Source organism: Cebidichthys violaceus, unplaced genomic scaffold (assembly GCF_023349555.1).
Source record: "Cebidichthys violaceus isolate CVI_PGR_0920_01 unplaced genomic scaffold, fCebVio1.0.p SCAF_17, whole genome shotgun sequence".
NCBI lineage: Eukaryota > Metazoa > Chordata > Actinopteri > Perciformes > Stichaeidae > Cebidichthys > Cebidichthys violaceus.
Window position 1 is genome coordinate 1,221,259 of NW_027176340.1, and position 19,837 is coordinate 1,241,095.

Here is a 19,837-nt window from a genome sequence, read left to right on the forward strand (position 1 = left end):
GGGAAGAGGAAAAAAAAAGAAAAGAAAAAAGAAAAGAGGAATGCCAACATGGACCCGTGGCAAGGACGGGATGTGAGCGTGCTACGACAATAACACGACGGAGGGAGGAAAGAGAAGAGAACAGGAACTACATGCGCACAGAACGAGCCCGTCGACGGCCGAGCCTCCGACCGAGCCTCCGTAGAACCTGCACACGGTAGGTCGAGCCAAATGTCCGGGGCGCTGCTGCTCGGCTCGTCCGGAGGGACGGAGGAGGAGTATAAATAGAACATTTCTTGACCCAGCCGAACTTGAGACTCGTGTCTCCAATGCGGGCGCAGTTGCATTTAAGACGGGTTGCCATGTTGCCGACGGCTCCTTCTTCTCCTTCGCCGTTTATTTTGTTATTCGGTTTCCGCTTTCGAGCCCGATTCGGCAAAAAAAAAAAAAAAAAAAACGCGGCTCGTGGGGCGCGTCAGCGCTGGGCCGTGTTTACCCTGCGCCATGCTCGCGCACCGCGTGAAGCGCGAGGCCCTGCTGCAACACGTGCCCGACAGGGTCTGACAGCAGCAACACACACATCCGCGGACGAGGAGTTCCTCCGCGTGGCCGATCGATCTGTTTACCCAATTTTTTGAGGTCACGCTGCCGGGGGGGGGGGGGCTCGGGGCTTGGCCCGCGAGCTACACGTTCACGTCAAATCTGCTCATGAACACGTCACCAAATGACTCGTCAACACGTCTTTAACTAGTTTAATTGAAGTTCTACTTCATATCGGCTACATGTGTATCTAGAGATAACCGGACCAGTGATACAAGACGTTAGACATTATTGTGACCCACAGATAAAATGGCCGTTTTTTAATAAAGTTAATTATAGAAGGCTTCAAGGGGCCCCTATGTTTGACAATAAAACTGATATCTAAGGTGGGTCTCACTCTAGAGCTGGTTCAAGTGCGTTTGGTTTTGGGTTATCCGGTACACTGAAGTGCACCACGAATGATCGACCATTTTTATTCCCAGATAAAGGATAACATTTTATCAAATTACCACAAACCTGAACACAAATAGTAGAGCGTTGTGTTACATTGTGAGACGACGATACATTGTATTTTGTTTTGCGATTGCCAACCTTTGCTACATTAAAATGTATTATTGTTGTACTGTGTTGTTGTATCAAAGTAAGCAGAACAGATCCAGAAGCAGCTGCCTGTAGAATGAGTTACTGAGCTACCGGAGGTAAACGGCTCTTCATGCGCTCTCACTGTCTGCTGGGTAATAAACTCCAGTCTCATTGTTGTCCCTGCAGGTTTGTCGTGATCCCACCTCTGGATAGTGTTTCCTCGACATCCTGTCCTCCGGATCAATGGTGTCTCTCAGCAGCAGACCGCTGAGCCTGGAGAATGACCTGTTCAGGGACAGCAGCAGCGGGGGGGGCCGCTCGGCCTCCTGCGACAGCCCCGAGGCCCTGGAGCTGGGGGCTTCGCGCGGCGGCTTTGGACCCGGAGAGGAGGAGGAAGACGATGACGAGGAGGACGAAGATGACGACGACGGGGCCAGTCTGCATATTTTCCTAGAGGCGGGGGGAGAAGAGGAGCCGGCGAGCCAGGAGCCGAAGCTTCCGCACTTCCAACCGTCTTCCCCGTTCTCCCCGACCCTGGAGGACATAGAGGAGTTCTTGAGGGAGAAGATGGAACTGGTCAAAGAGGGGCTACTGGTCCCAAAAGAGGAGGCCTCCCCTCTACCATGCAGTGGCTCCCCGTCCTCCACTGTGGCCCCAGCTGCTTCCTCAGACACTAGTAGTGACCCGGGGACTAGTGCCCCTCATTGCGCTTCAAACACCCCTCAGAACGAGCAAACAAGCCCCGCCGACATTTCCCCCTCTGCCCGACCCGATTCCTCGTCTTCCACCTTAACCCCGCCGGTGCTCCTGGGCGGCCCGCTGGTCCTCCAGCTCCAGCCCCTACCTGTGGCCCAGGCGCCGACCCCGGCGGGCTCCCCGCCCGGGGCCCAAAGTGGCATTTGGCTCACTCATCTAATCATGGGGCTCCAGGGCGCGACCGGACAAAACCTCACCCTGCTGGCCCCGCAGGTGCCCTCCGGCCCCGCCGCTCTGTTGTCGCTCCACTGCGGAGATGGAAAGCTGGCTGACCAGAAGTACGTGAAGATCGCCCCGCTGCCCCTCACCATGAGGACTCTGGAGATCACGGGCGTGACCGGGATCGGGAGCCAGGGCCAGGGCCTGTTGAAGGCCGTGGGCCCCCGGGTGACCAGACTGCCGCCTACGGAGAGGGTCCACAAGTGCTCCCACCCGGGCTGCGGGAAGATGTACACCAAGAGCAGCCACCTGAAAGCTCACTTCCGCCGGCACACGGGCGAGAAACCCTACACGTGCAGCTGGCCCGAGTGCGGCTGGAGGTATGTGTCCCGTAGCAGGTTTAACTATGCTAACGCTACAATGAGAGTCAGCAGACCAGATTAGCTCCCGTTGTTCCTCACTCCACACTCTTGTGTTTTCCAGGTTCTCCCGTTCCGACGAGCTGTCCCGCCACCGGCGCTCCCACTCCGGCGTGAAGCCCTACGAGTGCTCCCTGTGCGAGAAGAAGTTCGCCCGCAGCGACCACCTGTCCAAACACACGAAGGTCCACCGCAGCTCCAGGCCCAGCAGGATTATCAGAGCCACCGTGTGAGACGCCTTCAGCCACGTAGGTCCTGCACGCCCCACCCGACCCGGGTTTGACTAGAGAGACTGGAGGGGGTGAGGGGGTCCGGGTCTCCCTCAGGACTTTTGGTGCTTTCACGAGCAGGACTTTCAGAAGAATGGCGAAAGGCTGGCGTCCGTTTTTTGTTTCCATACTCATTTCTCTCCTCCCCGCCGTTTGTCTTTCTCTGATCCTGTCTGAGCAGCAGCTCGTCCTGAGCAGCCTCCTCAGGGACAAGTCAGCTGGGAGTGGATGTCCTCCCCACACACACACACACACACACACACACACACACACACACACACACACACACACACACCCTTTCTACTTTTGTGATTGCCCTTCTTCCTAAAGTCAAACTTCAGGGTCCACATGGAGAGAGAGCTTCCCAGCGTTTTTTTTTGTACGTTATGAAAGTAAAACTAAAAGAATCTGGTTTATGGGATGAGTTCTGATCGCGTGGACGCGGTCATGTGGGTCACGTGACAGCCAATCGTTGTAAAGTGTGAAACTGTGATCGAAGCGGCAAAGATACTTCTTCTCAGAGTAACGGTTCGCTCTGAAGGTGCGACTCTGTTGTTCCGGAGCGAATGCCGAAGGCGTTGTGTTCTGTCGTTATTATGCACCCGACCCGGGCCAACCGTAATCCACCCCCGTCTTTTGACCCGTATGCCTTTTTTTTTTTTTTCTCAGAGCCCCAGTACGCACTAATCTCTATCGATGCCTTTGTCCGTATCCCGTAAACCGACCTCACTCGACCCTGCCGCCATCACACGACTGCTCCTATTTAACTGTGATTCCTGAACCCGGGGGCCGGCAAACCGGAAAACCCGGTTCTGGTCCCTCTGGAGAGCGTGTAAAACAACGCCCTGTGTGTGTGTGTGTGTGTGTGTGTGTGTGTGTGTGTGTGTGTGTGTGTGTGTGTGTGTGTGTGTGTGTGTGTGTGTGTGTGTGACGGTTCATAAGCTCTCCATGAAGTCTCTCTGAATCACACTTTGGTTCGGCGGTGCAGAAGTGATGTGAAAACACTGCTCTCTCATTTACAGTGTAAAAACTGTAAAACGCGGCTCTGTCTCTACAGCAGCAAGAAAAGCTCAATGGTTTCAAACAGCTGGAAAGGCAGCTAGCATCTACTCAATCATGTGTATTATCACAGTCATTATAGTCATTATATGTCATTATCGTGTGTACTGGACATAAAGGAGAACATGTACAGCGTGTCGCTTTTCTACAGACTGTTCTCTGTGACGTTTCTATCAGTGCATTAAGCTATTCACTGGTGTTGCCGGAGAGGTTCTTTTGATTGTAGCACGATCAATCTGTGGAATGTCCGACTGATTGCGGTCTGGGATTTGAACCACCCACCTACTTTACCCATTCACGACCCGTTAAGCTGAGTCTGCTGGTCTCAAAGTGCACTTGTTAGAGGAAGGCGAGAAACAAGTCATCGTGCTCTTATGGCAGTTCTATAACCGTGGAACCGTGGGAAAAAAAGCCCCCAAAAACAGGATGTTCTAAGGAGGGTTGGTCAGTCGTTGTTGACCTCCCTAAGAGGTTGCGTAAACTGTTTAGGCCACCGTCAACCTTAACTTAGCTCGAGCAACGTTGGTGCTTTTTTTTTTTTTTTTTTTTTGATGGAACCCAAAAGTAGAGCACTTCTGCACGTAGTCATACACCCTCATATCTCTGTCTCTCAGCAATATGGATACGTATCATTATTATTATCATTATTATTATAATACTAAAAACAACAACCACACTTAGCGACGTAGAAACCCGGTCACAGCAGGCAGACGGGCCGTCCCGTTGATCCGTCTGAACCGGTGCTGTCTGTGTCTGAGCCTCCCCAGGCTGCTTCTACTGACCTACATCCAGACCTGTGTCCCCTAATCATCATCATCCTCATCATCCTCATCCTCCAGCTCTCCCTCTCTGCTCTGTGTATCTGGTGGAACTCGGGGCAGCTTTTGATTTTTTACGTTTGTTTTTGTTTTTGGAATACCAGATCTGATATTTTCCTATTTGCAAAAATTAAAAAAAGCAAAACAATGGAAGTGCTTCGCTTTGTTGTCATTTGAGGGACGCTCACCGAAGAGGAGGTGTTTCATATTCAACTCATTTAAATGGTGCTGTGATGCTTTATTGACATGTTATTAGACAGCTAGCAGTGATAGTGTGGTCAACACTAGCTAGACTTCACGCTTCAGTGCAGGCGCTACTTAAAGTTGCACACAACACTGGGTCACGTGACCAGGTGTAGGTGGGAGGGGCTCCACTGAGAGACTAAGGCCGTCCTCTTTGTTTACCTTCATTTAGTCAAAGACACAGCTACTTCCTGTTGGATCTGTAGCTACTTGTAGTTTACAGACCTCGTTCGGACTCATTCGGACAATTTCCTGCTTGTTTTGAAATATTATATAAATAATCTTTATTATCATCAACCATACGAGATGTGTTCAGATGAAACCTTTGTTGCACAACATGAGACTAACGGCCAACAATCGAGTTACAGAGAAAATATGACTTTAAAACTGAGAGCCAATCAGCTCTTTGATCCGGTGACAGCCAGGCGTTTCCCATCATGCATTGGGCCATGCATGACCCAATGCATGATGGGAAACGCCTTTTAACGTCAGTTAAAAGAGGATAAAGAGTAGAGCTGAGCTGTAGAACCAAGAGTCCTCTTTCACATGTTCACTCATATAAAACACTGAACAGTGCAGGTCTAAAAACCTACAATGAGAACTAGAGAGATATATATTATATTCTATGTTTTCTTGTGTAGCATGAAGGGTCTACAACTTGCGCACACACACACACACACACACACACACACACACACACACACACACACACACACACACACACACACAAATGTAATGCTGCAGGCAGCTTTCATTCCTGTAACCAGTTTTCAAGACTGCTCTGACGGCTGCAGTGTCTCTCAGCTCAGAGGAAGCTAGAGCTCCATCTGCACGCGGATCAGGCTGTGGATCTCTGGCTGTTCGGTGCTGTCCAGTTGGGTTCAGCACCCAAAAAAAGGAGACTGGGGGTCGGCTTCAGAGCACAGAAATGTGCGTCGCCGCCTCCTTTCCCGCTACGCTCCCTCACACTGCGGCTGATCCGGGGCTTGGAGCAGTCAGGAGAAGGCCGCCTGTTGTTTCAGAACCGTCGCTGAGGAGAAAGTGGGCCGGGTCAGGGGGGCGGAGGGGAAAGAAGGGGGTTTCCTGTTAGAAATGAAACGTGGCCACAGCCTGTAATGTAATAACAGTAGCCGACAACAGTTGTGACCAGAGGTTACTGTCGGACAGAGAGCTGCACCGCCTCTAACACTCTGTCCTTGGATCACGACTGAAGGACAGAGACCTTGATGTTTCATTTTAGAGCCTGTCCTTCCTCAATTAATCAGAAACTTATTTGGGGGAATTTATGAAATTCTCTTCTATTCTCTGGCCTGGTTGGAAACTAAAGTGAATTCATATAGGGATCCGAAAAGCAGCCCAAGAGAAGCTTATTAAAACTTCTTATTTGAATAATGGATCCCAAAACTATGTGCAATTTAAAAGAATCTGCTTGTAGTAAATACAACCTGACTGCAGATCCCCTCAGCCTCACGACGCGCTTCAGCCACGTGGTTCGTGTTCTACAGCTTCTACCTGCCCACGCAACAAATGGCCGACGGACACAGTGAACCGGTGAACACGGTGGAGCGTTCAGCAGGTGGAGACCAAACAGAGCTAAAAGGAGAGTGAATACTGGACATGCGTACGGTGATGAACGTTGTTCTGCATGAATAGGAGCAGAGAGGAGAGCCCCGGGTGGCCAAATAAAAATAAATTCATGTTGCCTTCACACGAAGTCTGCAGGAATGCGGACTTATAGAAAGTGTTCATAAGAAGCTCAAATCGTCTGCAGGATTTGACAGCGGGACAGTCCTAAAGTCCTCGGTCCTAAAGTCCTCGGTCCTCAAGGTCCCTGAGTCTGTAAAGGTGGAGATTGGCATTGGGCCTTATACATGAACGCATCTTTTGTCCCCCGGCTGTGCTGAGTCACTCAGCCAGCAGGTCAATCCAGCACCACCATTGTATAAATCATGGCCCTTTGGTCTTTGACGCCGTCGTGTTCGGGGTTAAATAGTTTGAATGTTTTGGGCTGAATCCTATTAGGAATGCTGCTGTGCTCTGATTGGCTGCCATTAAGTAGAGCCAAAGGTGTGTTTCCTGCTGCTGCAGAAGAATCAGTCTGCTTTGAATGCGTCTCAGTCTCAGTTGTTTCCTCCTGATCTCGGGTCTTTTAGTCCACACACACACACTGAACTTGTATGGACTCCGTCTGTCATTTAATCTCTGGTATCAAACAGTGGTTGAGGTTGAGTTTAGCAATGTGTTTACTCTGCGTTCGCTCCAGATGAGCGCACACAATTCGACTATTGTTTGCTGAGGGCGCGTTAATCATGGCGTGACACTGCTGTGATATGCTGCCACTTAGTGGTTCATCTGAACACATACTTTCCGTCGGAGGTGCTAAATGAGAAGATGCTCGTGACACGGATTGCCTCAACCGCAACAATGAGATTGCATGAAGAACATGATGATTGTTCTGAGCCATACTTTGATTTGATTTATAACAGTTTCATTTAACAGTAAACTCAAAGTGTTTTGCATTAAAATGCATGTTTAAAAGCCCAGCCACTCAAAGACAGCATGGAAGCAACGTCCGCCGTACAAAAGGTGATATTTCATACAGGCATGTCGGTGAGGTGGGGCGCCTGCACAGAGTCCACGGGATGCTTCAAAGACAATGCCGACCTCTGACCTCATCCTCCTGCTCCAGCGTTCTTCTCGTACAGCATGAAGGCTTGCAACCGCTTGCATTGTGTTGCTGCAAAACAGTGTTGTAGAATGACAATACATGACAGTTGTTTTTGTGTAGTAATATGTTTGGTCATTTGTCAGTGGGTGGTCAAAGTTTAAAAAATTGCAGAAACTCTTATGTACTTGGCTTGAAGGCGGAGCCACTGATATGTTCATCACTCCTCACTTTCCTCCAGGTCAGTTGTTCTCGAGTGAAATAGAGTAGAAGGACTTTGCCTCATGTGTGTGATGGCCCTATGATAGACTGGTGACCCTTGCTTTTGGCCTAATGCAAGCGGGGATAGACTCGACATGCTAAAGAGCGCGAGGAAGGAAGAGATGCAGTATGGGAATGTGACGCTCAAGCATTAGAACGCTTCCCCCACACACCTCTGAGCTCTCGTTCGTGACATGAAGCAATTATAAACAGATTCTCCCACAACGGATCTGCTTATAAAAGCCTAAAAAGCACTGGAATGAGATGCTCCCTACTTCATTGACCAAATCAAACCATATGAGCTGAAGTAGCTGTGATTTATATTGAAATTGAAACATAAATTCATTCAGAATTTGTTTTAATCTTTTCTTTTTTTTTTAATTGTTGTTTTGATTTCTTATCAAACTGTAACAAATAAAAACAGACTGTTGGCGACAAAGACCACAAGAATACTCTGGAGAAATAAACAGTAACAACAGAATCATAAGCGAGAGAAACAAGACAGGAAGTGACCTCAGCGCGAGTTCGACGACACATTTCGAACACTCGGAAACGTCGGAATTTTGATTGACATAAACAAACAAGCAAACAGGTGGTCGTTTTCTCTGACGTGGGGTTCTGAAAGAACACCTACGCCGCCTCAAAGAGTGAAGCAGTGCAGTTACGTGGACCTATGTGACATAACGTGTAATAGCACGTGAGGACGTCGATTTAAATCCATTTTCTCGAGATGTTAGTTGTTGTTTTTTTAGATATTTTTGATAATAATAATAATAATGATAATGCTGAAATGCATCAACATACGTGCATTTTCGCATTGCAAGTCAAATAAAAAAAACAACTTTCAATATTCTACATTAAAAAAACAACACACAAAATACCTATTTTGTCTTCGAGCGGACGCCCTCAGAGCCACTTAGAGGCGCGACAGTTGTCGATGATGAGGTGTACGAGGGACAGTGAACGCAGCATTATTTCCTGTTTAAAGGATATATCGACAGTACGAGCCAAAGGCAGTTTAATGTATTTTATGTCGGGGTGTTTCCTTGACACTCAGTTTGAAACTTGTTTCCTGAGCTTTGGCACGATAGAAAGCTTACCGGCAATGTTTTGGGAATATTTCGACGCGGCTCCGCGCCTCGGGAATTCAGCGGGCGGCACGAGCGAGGTAATGTTAGCAGGCGAGCTAACGCGAAGCTAGCTAAGAGCTAACTTACACTTGTAGCTAACTAACTCACGTTTAATGCTTTGATTGTGTTCGTCTTCCTCGTTTGTTTACACACATGCGCAACAACACGAAAGTGGCATTTGAGCCCCTGGCGGAGACTTTACAGTGTCGGGAAGATAACCGGGAGTCTGTGTTGACGGTAACGAAACTAACGTTATCATCAACAAGTGGTCTTTTTGTTGTTGTTAATGTTGCGCTGTGTGGGTGCCGGGGCTATCTGACAGTAGGAACCGGTCGCTCCAGCGCCTCGGTAACGTGACTACTTCGACCCAGCTGCCGTTATTTATCCGCGCGCCGGGGGTAACGTTCACCAGGCGTTGCATAACGTTCATCGGTAATCTTTTCTCCCTGGCAGCAGTTTTGACGCTGTCCTATTTATGTCCCGATATCCGCGGTTTTAACATGACAGTTTGGGACAGATTGTGTGAGGGGGGGGGGGGGGGGTGTCTCTCCAACCCAGCAGGTCTGGATGAGTCAGGGCAGATTTACTCTTCCCCATAAGAAGCTTACACACACACACACACACACACACACACGCACTTGTTGACAGATATTGACAGCCTGTAATGTGGAGTGGTCAAAAAATGCGTGTGCTGCTGCACATCTCCATGCTGGCATTGCACGTGAACAGGAGAATGTGCTCTAAACCAGATTATTGAAGGGACGTTTTTTTTTTAATATCACCACAACAAGTGGAGATGCTGGATTTTTTTTATTTATTTTTTTTAAATTCTTTTAAAATAAGTAAGTCTGGTTGTTCTGCTTCCTGGTACCAAGCTGTCGGGATGCGGAGAGGCGGCGGGACGAGGAGCACCGAAGAAAAACGGGGCGACCCGGTTCTCTACGAGACTCTTAATAGTTATGTAGTGCTTGATGCTTCTAAAAATATCCTTCCACACTAATAGCCTACATAAATACCTACCCTGTCCCCACTTTTGGGTTCACTCTTCTTGCCGCCGACAGCGTGGACACAACCCGATTTCCCTCTGGTGGAAAGAGGAGGAGCCTGTTGGAAGGATGGCAATTAATGCAGGGGTTGAGATTGACTGAAGATTGAATCTTAGCTGAGATGAGGGTTACAATTAAGGCTGGACAGTAAAACACAAGCATGAGTAATAAAGCTGCTCTTTCTTCTTCTTCATCGGGCCGAGTGCAACCTACAGTTCAGCCCTAACTTTTACAGCGGTCCCAATAAAAGCTGGTCAGCGGTCAGAGTAGTCTAATCCCTGTTGTTCTTTTCCATCGTCCAGGTAAGGCTGCATGTCATAGTACGCAGGTTATAAACACAGGCACTGCTCTTCAGAAGCCAGATGTGAGCGAGACGTATGGCCTCCACTCACTCAGAGTCAGAAGCCACACACTACGGGTGTCCTTCAAAAGAAAAGGATTCATAATTGCTGTCATTTTCCTTTTTTTTTTCCCGGCATATCGTGAGTGATGTGACAGTATTTCAGTACCGTCGACTTAACGACAATAGAACCGCTCGTTACCGTCTGATCGGCCTCGGTCCTCGGTAAGCTGAAAGCCTGGTCTGTGGGTGTGGGGGGGGGGCTAGCCTTTAATACTCATCAAGGGACACGTTTACGCTCTGGGCTCCAGAACCTTCCTTAGAGGGAACGGCATGGAAGGTGTTTGACTTCATGCAGCTGTTAATGAAAGCGTTCTTTCTTTTGTTCAGAAGGGTGGACGGTGGCGTCATCGTCCCGGAACGTGGGCACCACATGGGGGCGCAGCAGCGTTCGTACCAGACGGTGCACCTGGGCTCGTAAGACAGCCTCTCGTTCCTCGGCGGTTGAATATCTAATTAGAGCAATTACACCACAGTTCTGCCCGTACTTCTAGGTTTTCAGCGGCCTTTGTTTCTTCGGCTTTTTGAAGATACAGACGAGGATGACGACGATCAAGTCCTTCCATTGAGGAGCGATGGAAGGACTTGGGAACCACGTTTGTGCCGTGGGTCCATCAGTCTGATAATTGTTCTCCTCTCTAACTTTTTTTTGTCTTGTTGTTTTCCCCCCACCCACAGTGAGAGACATGGACAACTCTGTCACCCTGTGGCAGTTCCTTCTCCAGCTCCTGTTGGATTCCAGCAACGACCAGCTAATCTGCTGGACCAATGAGGAAGGGGAGTTCAAACTGCTGCAGGCCGAGGAGGTGGCCCGGCTGTGGGGAGCCCGCAAGAACAAGCCCAACATGAACTATGACAAACTGAGCAGGGCCCTCAGATACTACTACGACAAGGTAACCCCCCCCCGGCACAATGCATTTCGCCGTTAACTGAAACAGGCAAAGAATTAAAGATGGTGAACTGATTTAATCCTCTGGTACGTTGCAGTCAGACACGGACCAACAGCTGCCAGCAGATAGTAAATAAAAGCCCCGATCCCTCAGTTCTACTCTTAAGAAGATCACATCAAGAGCTTAGTCGGGATCATTCAGCACCGAGCGTGAGGCCCGTTCTGTCGTTCTGTGAATTTATAACGTTAATGCTAATGTTAGCTCAGCGGCTACACGGTTATCTGATATCTTCACATTTAATTGTCAGACGCACAACTCACCAGATGTTTGTCTTCGTTACCCAGAGTAGACGACTACACATCAGTCGACACCAGGGACGAGTATCGTTAGGATCCTGTAGATACTCGGTACTCTTATCGGTTCTACTCTTACTGTCCCGGTAAAGACAGCTGTGGGGCTTCAGCAGCCTAATGTTGTGCCCCACTCCCGGTTTCTAAAAGATAAATAAATTAAATTAAGTGATCATAACACACTCATATTTTAGTCATAATTCAACCAATTACACGACGCCTAAACGACATAACCGCCTGTGTTTTGAAGCGGCGTCTAGAGACTCTGATCGCTTCCTTTGCTGTTTGCACCGGCAAAGCAGCAGTTAATGCGTCTCAGGATGGTGAAAGTCGCAGCTCGGCGACATGCGTCTGTCTCCCACTCTGCTTGTGGTTTGGCAGCAGCGCCGCCCGACCTCGTGGGCGTTGTGGGCACGGCCGCGCTGGTATGTTTGGCTGCAGCGTGAGCGGCTGCTGGTTTTGGTGCAGACGGGGAGGACGGAGCCGTCCCGTGTACGAGGCCCGCTTTATGCGCTCTCGCTTCTATTTTTGACCCGTGGTGACTCTGTGGTGTCGGCGCGCTGCGTGAGGGAATGTCAGGAGCACGAACTAACACGTCTGCTTTTCTGTGTGTTCCAGAACATCATAAAGAAGGTGAACGGGCAGAAGTTTGTGTACCGCTTCGTGTCCTATCCCGACATCCTCAAAGGAGAGGTCCCCGCTCGGACAGAGGGCGGGGACGTGGGCGCCGGGGGCTCCCCTCACCTGTTGACGAGGGCAGACAGCACCCCGCAGGAGGGCGAGTCGGCCGACCGCAGCAGCACAGCAGCACTGGGCTCCAGCAACAAGCAGTCCAACCGCAACGACTACATCCACTCCGGCCTGTACACCTCCTTCACCCTCAACTCGCTGCAAAATGGACGCCAACTCTTCAAGTCTATCAAGATGGAGAACCCGGCGGAGAAGTTCGCCGACAGGAGAGGCGTCGCCGCCGCCGCCGCCCAGAGCCGGGAGCAGTCGCCTCAGCCGCAGCAGCAGCAGCCGGCGGCGGCTCTGCCGTCCGTCATCAAATTTGGAAACGCCCCTCCGAAGCCGGCGCCGGCGCAGTCCGCTAAGTTTGCCGTGGAGCCGACCCTGATGTCCCACCACTTGGATTCCCTGCGAGCCCCCCCCCAGAGGGCCGGGGACATCCGCACGCACTCCTCCCTGCCGTCGCAGTCCTACTTGTTCGAGCACATCCGCCCGGCGGAGCCGACGTTCAGCCTGCCGGACCTGATCTCAGACAGCCCGTCCCCGAGCCTCGTGCCCGACTCGACCCAGGAGCTGGTGATCGACAGCGACATCGAGTCGGGATCTTCTCAACCCGCAGACGTTCAGGCACCGGACAGTCAGACGCATGAGAAGGCTAGTATACATGCAGACGCGTCTGATACAATGCTACTGTAATAACTGCTGTTCTAGTGAACCCTCTTCACACGTTTCTTAGTCCAACATCAGTTTTCGTTTTAGCTCTGGTTGGGTTTCCACTAACTCCGCTTCCCGTCCGTTGTCCACCAGGTGGACAGTGGCCTCGGCCTGTCCGGAGACGAGACCAGTTTCGTGGACGCCGAGACCGGCTCGTCGTCGCCGAGCAGCAGCAGCACCGCGCTCTGCGCCCTGAGCTCGGGGAAGTCGCGCAAGCCGCCGAAAATCCTGCAGATCAGTCCGCCGACTCTGCTGGTCACCGCCTCCGACTTCTCCCCCATGAACCTGTGCAGCCCGTCTCTACCCACGGCCTCGCTCACTCCAGCCATGCTGCAGGTGAATTAACACCACTGTTCACTTGATGATCCTTCCTCTAACGTTCATATAGACGTATAAAAGAATAGGAATAGGAAACGGGCTGCACACGACGGGTACCAGGTGTCTGCTGTGCCGCCGTTGTTTGTCTAACTGGACAGAACCCAGAATTGACATTTCACAGAGAACCTCCAGCAGCTGCTGATACTGACCAGCAGGTGGCAGGAGTGCAGCGGCAAGCTGTCGTGCCTGGCTGTTGTTTTTGTGGCGTTTTTAATTGTTCCCGGTGATGCCATTTGCTCAACACGTGACTGTGTGCGTGTGTGTGTGTGTGTGTGTGTGTGTGTGCGTGTGTGTGTGCGTGCGTGCTCCTGCTGCTACTACAGTTTAGAAGTCTAATTAGATTTGCTGGTTCAGACAATCCAGTGTTTATTCTGCCCCACACACACACACACAGCAGATCAGATTTGATCACAAGTTCTAGCGTCACACCGCCCGTCAGCTCACGGATGAAGGAGCTCTTCTCTCTGATTGGCTTGAGATCAACATGGATGCTTGTGGATGAAAGCTGCCGATGGCTTGTGTCCAGTATGCATTGCTGTCGATGCAAACGGCACTGAGTCTGTCTTGTTTGTCTCCCCCCTATCTCCCCCTCAGACTCCCACTCTGCTGCTGACTCCCAGCCCTCTGCTGTCCAACATCCACTTCTGGAGCACGCTCAGTCCAGTCGCTCCCCTCAGCCCCGCCACGCGACGCCAGGGAGCCCACCTGTTCCAGGTGAGTACAGGGAGTCTCTTTTCATTGCTCTGTATTTGTCCGAAGTGTCCTAACACACACACACACACACACACACACACACACACACACACACACTCACTCACACACTTCTCTGTTCCAGTTCCCGTCGGTCCTCACCCCTCAGTTCCAGATCCCCGTGCACAGCCTGGACGGGACCAACACGCCCGGCCCCATCACCCCGGACCCTCAGAGGACATGAGGTCATCTTCTGCTGCCCCACGTCAAGGACACGTGCGTGGGAGCTGAGTCGCTGCCATTCCTCATCGCTCTGGTGCTTTTAAAGTTCACACTACAGTCAGACGTGGAGGGAGGGTCTGGAGAGGTCTGACGGGCGACGGTGTTTTCAGAACCTTTTACACCCAGACGTACACCATCCTGCACTCGCACACACGTTGACTCCATCGCCCCTCGTACGTATGGGTTTATTTAGTTTGACATTTTGGGATCCTCCAGACCCGTCAAAAGGAGGGAGGAACCTCCACGTGGATCGGACCCTCGGCATCGACAATCTGCTTCACACGCATACCACATATCTGAATCTTTCCTTTCTACGGTTTCCTTCTCGTCTCGGCCGACGATGCTTCTGTTCCTCTGTGTGCTCCGTCCTGAACTCTTACCCTCGTTGAAGGGTAGCGCTTTAACCTGGTGATGTGCTCGTTTACCTGCAGACTCGTCAGTCTTTTACCCGGCACTGAACCTCGACTCGCCTGCCTCAGTGTGACGCGTTGGCTAGATCTAGCCGTGTCCAACAGGACTTTGTTATTGTGACATGTGGCCATAATCTGAGCTTAAACCTTTAACCATGCCTCTATGTAACTGTTCCCCTGTGTGTGTGTGTATATGTATATACACATATACACACACACACAGTAGAATAGCCCTGAAGGCTTTCAGGTGAGAACAGAACGTGAAGCCATACTCCTGTCTGTGCATCGACTCTGCAAGCAACGGCTCACAGACCCTGAATGTTGCTTGCAGCGTCAGTAAAGTTAATATTGTTGTTATTTAAAATCTCAGACGGAACCTCCAGATCCACGTGGCTAAACTCCCGACAGTCTAGCCTTAACCTTTGCCACGCCTTAGCCCTCAGAGACACGTCCGCCTTTAATCCAGAGGAGCGTTCGCGCGGCGCCTCCTGGAGCGCCGGAGCGGCTTCTTTGCCCTGAATCCCCCTCCTAGATGATCAGCCGTGAAAGGTTCACGCCTGCTTTGTAAGTTTGAAGCCATAAGTCTGAGACACAGACGCCACATATCTACTACCAGGACATGTGGGACAAAAACCGCACTTGTTTACACGATGCTTGGAAAAAACATGCGCAAGTGTTTCTTTACCCAAGTGTCCCTTTCTAACCCAGGGATGGATGACCAGCCAGTCTTGTAGGTCTCAACTAAACCCCCTCCCCCCCCAGCCTGCAGTCCGTCACATAGATATATACGGTGCCTTACCACAGCCGAGCCCAAGTCCAGCTCCTGAGCGTGGATGGAGTTGTATCATTTAGTGCGCGGGAGCGTTTCCTGTTTGTCTTCATGCCGCATCTTTGACCAAACGAGAGTCCCGGGAAGCTTTTGGGGCTGTGATAGAACCGCGGCGTGTCGCATCGAAGGAACCTCCGACGTGCTGCGCTGTTTCCGGGATGCATAGATGTACGTAGGAGACGGAGACGTGGCTTAATATGCAGAGCGTGTGGATCTAAACCGGGTCGTGTTTCTAAGAGTCGGCTGCCGTGTCTCTTTCCAAACTGCTTGTAGGTGTTTGTGATCGCAGATGTACTCAGAAAGTATATAAATATAAAACCTGTTATTATTTTTTTGTGTGTAATCTTTTGGTTTTCCCGTAACGCCGATAGAACTATAAGATTGATTTCTATTTTTGTAAGATAGTTGGACGTCTGCTTCGCCGGGCTTCTCTTCGTGGTGTTTCCTCGGTGTGTTCGGGGGGGCGGCGGCGGCATTGGCTTTATTTTGGGAATGAAAGCCTCACGGGGGGGGGGGGGGGGGGGGGGGGGGGGAATCTAGATCTATGTTTTGTACGTATAGTGTTTTGATAGTGTCGATATTGTACACGCAAATGTCGTGGTGGAACGTTTGCACTTCTGACTTCGGGGTTCCTGTAGTATTGGATTCTGTCGCTTTTCTACGACTCTGACGTTTGCTGACATGTATGTTTTCCCAAAGGGACGACAGAATGATGCACTTCGTATTTTATACAGTAAATCTGACCTTTTACAATATATAGCAAACAATTTACAAGGATTTGTGATTAGGCACGACCACAAAATATTTATTTTTTAGAATTTATAGTAAAGCCCAATAGAATTGGCAGCTTATATTGCATTTTTGCAGTAACTTTGATAAAGAACAAAATAGCTAATAATAATAATAGCTAACGAATCCAAAGCCCGAGTGAAGCCTCCTCCAGTACGTCTCGTTTCAGCACAATTCTTCATTTGTACCTCCGGATGATGTGTTCCTCTCAACGTGCCCCAAATGTAAAAATCTCCTTTGAAAAAGAAAGTTTTTGCTTTTGTTCTGTCCAGTTTTCTATTCGTTTGATGCTTTTTTTTCAGATGTTTACAAGCTACTTGTCTTAAGTGGCATATTGATGTTTGAGAGGTGTAGAGACGTCGTTCATAGTGGGAGACAGAGGTGAGACCAATAAAAGATCTCTTCACTAACTACGTCTCTGTGTTCTGTTAGTAATGTCTGCCATCACAGCAGCAGTCACTCAACATCACATCACATACATCACATTACATCACACATCAGTAGCAACCAAGTGTGCTGCAGATGTTTAACCATAACCAGCAGACGTCATACGAGACACTGAAAGAGGCAATACTTGATCGTTGAAGTGTCTTTTGAATGGAGCTGCAGCAGAGATGAGGTGAGATGAAGACATGATTGATTATGAAGACATGATTGATTATTACCCCTCGTGCCTCAGGTGCTCTGATGCTTTTAGAGGACCAGAAGAAACATGTCTGCGTCAAAAAGTGCCATAAAAATGTGATACATTAATATTGTTAAGTCGTTTAACCGACATCAGTCTTGATCATCGCTACCAAATAACACATTTTCAGAATTTCAATGATTAGTAACAACACTCTGCCTCACAGGGCAAACACGTTAAAATGGTCACCAACATTTTGAAGCCGACTGTAGATTGAAAGCTTGATCAAATAGATCGCATGATTTTTATGCTGCTGTGGGATCAAACGTCCTGATTTCAATGCGGGACAATTCTGTCCTTAAGGGTCCGAGTGTCTGTGTCTGGACACTTTATTATAAACTAACTACAGGAGCCGAGGACACACTTCCACACTTCGTAATTCACCCTCACCAAATCATGCCATATGCATTGTTCTATAATTATATAAAAGCTGCTCCGTCCATTGAGCTCATTGATCGTCAGGCTTGAAGTAGATTTCTTTATGTTACACGATGTTTCGTCTGGAGGAGGCCGGGGTGAGACGCGGGAACGTCCAGAGACTGATCCTCCCGCGCTCCCTTTTCCATCGTCCACAGCAGAGCCGCTCGGCCGTTTGCGTCCTCTGGTCTCCCCCTCAGTCTCTCGGGGGACACACCCCCCCCCCTCACATCAAGACCCTCCCGCCTCAGGCTTCTCTTTCATGTCGGTGTCTTGAGATGAATCTGAGAATGAAACGGCGTCGATTAGTTTGACTCCGCAGAGAGATCGATGCAAGAACACGGACGTTTTGATGAATGCTGGCATTTACACAACAACATGAACATCCTGAGCTCCCAGAGTAAAGCACCTGCATTGAGACCTCTACCCTGAAGCCACATTGACTCTTGATGCTGTACATTGTGTTCATATTGATTCTGTAGCTTTTCCTCTGAGAGCTAATTTGACAAAATGAAAGCGGCTGAAAGCTCCTCGGAGCATCGAGTTGTACATCACCGATAGCAGATATTATTAAAGGATCATAACAGTGAGACGGAAATAATGTTACAGCCAAAGCAGTCATCGCCTCTCTTATGATGTCCCTCTCATTAAATGTCCCTCACACATTTACAGACAAATGAGTTTGGAAAGCCTCGACTTGTTTACACAGTATGTTCTTTTTATATTCATATTCTGTACAACCGCTTAGAAATCTGTATTGAAATATAAATGTTAAGATTGCACATTTGTGCACAAGAATTTAAGGAATAGAGCAAGAAAGTGAACTGACAGTAGGGCTCCGCTCTGCTGGCGCAGCCTCAGGCCTTGTTGCTCGTACCGGCATTCATGCAACCCAAGTGGGGAGGCAATTTAATTGAGTGAAATTACACAAGACTCTCGAGGTTGCTCTGCGCATGCGTAGCACCATCGCGCCATTTTCCTACTGGAAGAAACTAAAAGGTAAGTTAAGTCAATATTTGAACGCTCTAACTCTATTTTATATGCCTAAAATGCATAACCGCTGGTTATGTGCTCAAGAATGTTGCGCTTTGTGCCTACATTTCGACAAATCTGTCAAGTTTAATGTCAACTTGTGCCCTTGCAGTTGCTAGTGCAATTTCCAGAGCCATAGTGTATCATGTGTAAATTAGCTGCTAATTAGCTAATTAGTCCGTTTTTTTATAGGGATTGTTGGCTGCTAATGTTAGCTGCTAATGTTAGCTGGTAATGTTAGCTGCTAATGTTCGCTGCTAATGCTAGCTGCTAATGTTAGCTGGTAATGTTAGCTGGTAATGTTAGTTGCTAATGTTAGCTGCTAGTGTTAGCTGCTAGTGTTAGCTGCTAGTGTTAGCTGCTAGTGTAATTTAGTGAGCTGAAGTTGCTACTGCATTACAGGTTCTCATGGTCAGTTCTGCATGGGGTGGACCACACACTGTTTGACTATTTATTGAGTGTTTGGTGATTATTTGTCCGTCTTTTCGCTCCATTTTGACGGTTTCCCCCCAATAAAATGTGAAAGGATGCATCACTATGAATCAGCTCCTCTCCTCCTGTTAGAACAAGTATGATTTGAGGTATGATTCTAGATTACCAGCCTGTCATCAGTGTTTACCCGTGCTGCAGTTTCTGTGGCTGTGCTGGACATAGAGGAGCAGCAGGAACAGGGAGAAGCCGATGAATGATGATATGGTACAACACAACAGGAAAGAGTAACTGCCCTGACTGTGTATCACCTGCAGGAAAACACACACACACACACACACACACACACACACACACACACAAACACAAACACAAACAGTGGGAATTTTGTTTCAAGTGATGCAGTGTAGCCACTACAGAACACAGAACAAGTTCTTACTGATCCAACGAGCAGCTGCAGCATCATCTCTCCTGTGCTGGCACTGGTCACCAGGACAGTTGTAGCACAACCTTAAACACACAAAGAAATAGACGGACTAAAGATGACTATTTTATCCATATATAAATAAGTAATTGGAATTGATCCTGTGACCAATTGTATTTAAATTGAGGCGAGTACTACCCACCGACGTAATGGTCAGAATGTGTGTGTCGGTCTACCTTTGTAGTCTAGCGTGTCCTCTGTAAAGGCCAGCATGGACGGGAACACGCTGCTGATGCAAAGTCCCAAAACGCAGGTACCGATGAAGAGGAACACGCTGCTGGTGTAGAAGATCAACAGCAGGCACTGCACCAGTATGACTCCGGCCTGAAAGAAGCACACAGAGAGGCAGTGAGAGTGAGAGAACGATTTGAACTTAAGAGAAGTCTGTGTTCTACAGGGAACA

At 49.2% G+C, this 19,837-nt stretch overlaps 3 protein-coding genes across 4 annotated transcripts in view; 2 read left to right on the plus strand and 1 right to left on the minus strand.

Moving 5' to 3' along the window:
- On the plus strand, nt 1-4,730 carry si:ch211-117k10.3 (Krueppel-like factor 15). The gene is made up of 3 exons (XM_068711881.1): nt 1-196; nt 1,288-2,396; nt 2,500-4,730. The coding sequence occupies exons 2-3, from the start codon at nt 1,345-1,347 to the stop codon at nt 2,666-2,668; spliced, it is 1,221 nt and encodes a 406-aa protein (XP_068567982.1). The 5' UTR covers nt 1-196; nt 1,288-1,344; the 3' UTR covers nt 2,669-4,730.
- A 3,992-nt stretch (nt 4,731-8,722) lies between these two features.
- On the plus strand, nt 8,723-16,093 carry elk4 (ETS transcription factor ELK4). The gene is made up of 6 exons (XM_068711882.1): nt 8,723-8,918; nt 11,005-11,219; nt 12,185-12,949; nt 13,103-13,345; nt 13,982-14,101; nt 14,223-16,093. The coding sequence occupies exons 2-6, from the start codon at nt 11,013-11,015 to the stop codon at nt 14,319-14,321; spliced, it is 1,434 nt and encodes a 477-aa protein (XP_068567983.1). The 5' UTR covers nt 8,723-8,918; nt 11,005-11,012; the 3' UTR covers nt 14,322-16,093.
- A 282-nt stretch (nt 16,094-16,375) lies between these two features.
- mfsd4aa (major facilitator superfamily domain containing 4Aa) overlaps nt 16,376-19,837 on the minus strand; it is a 31,242-nt gene continuing 27,780 nt past the window's right edge. For both annotated transcript variants that reach the window (XM_068711884.1, XM_068711883.1), the window contains 4 exons: nt 19,611-19,758; nt 19,390-19,460; nt 19,141-19,261; nt 16,376-17,773 (listed from right to left, as the gene is read on the minus strand). In XM_068711884.1, coding sequence (XP_068567985.1) covers nt 17,721-17,773; nt 19,141-19,261; nt 19,390-19,460; nt 19,611-19,758 — 393 coding nt within the window. In that variant the 3' untranslated portion in view covers nt 16,376-17,720. The remainder of the gene's footprint in view (nt 17,774-19,140; nt 19,262-19,389; nt 19,461-19,610; nt 19,759-19,837) is intronic.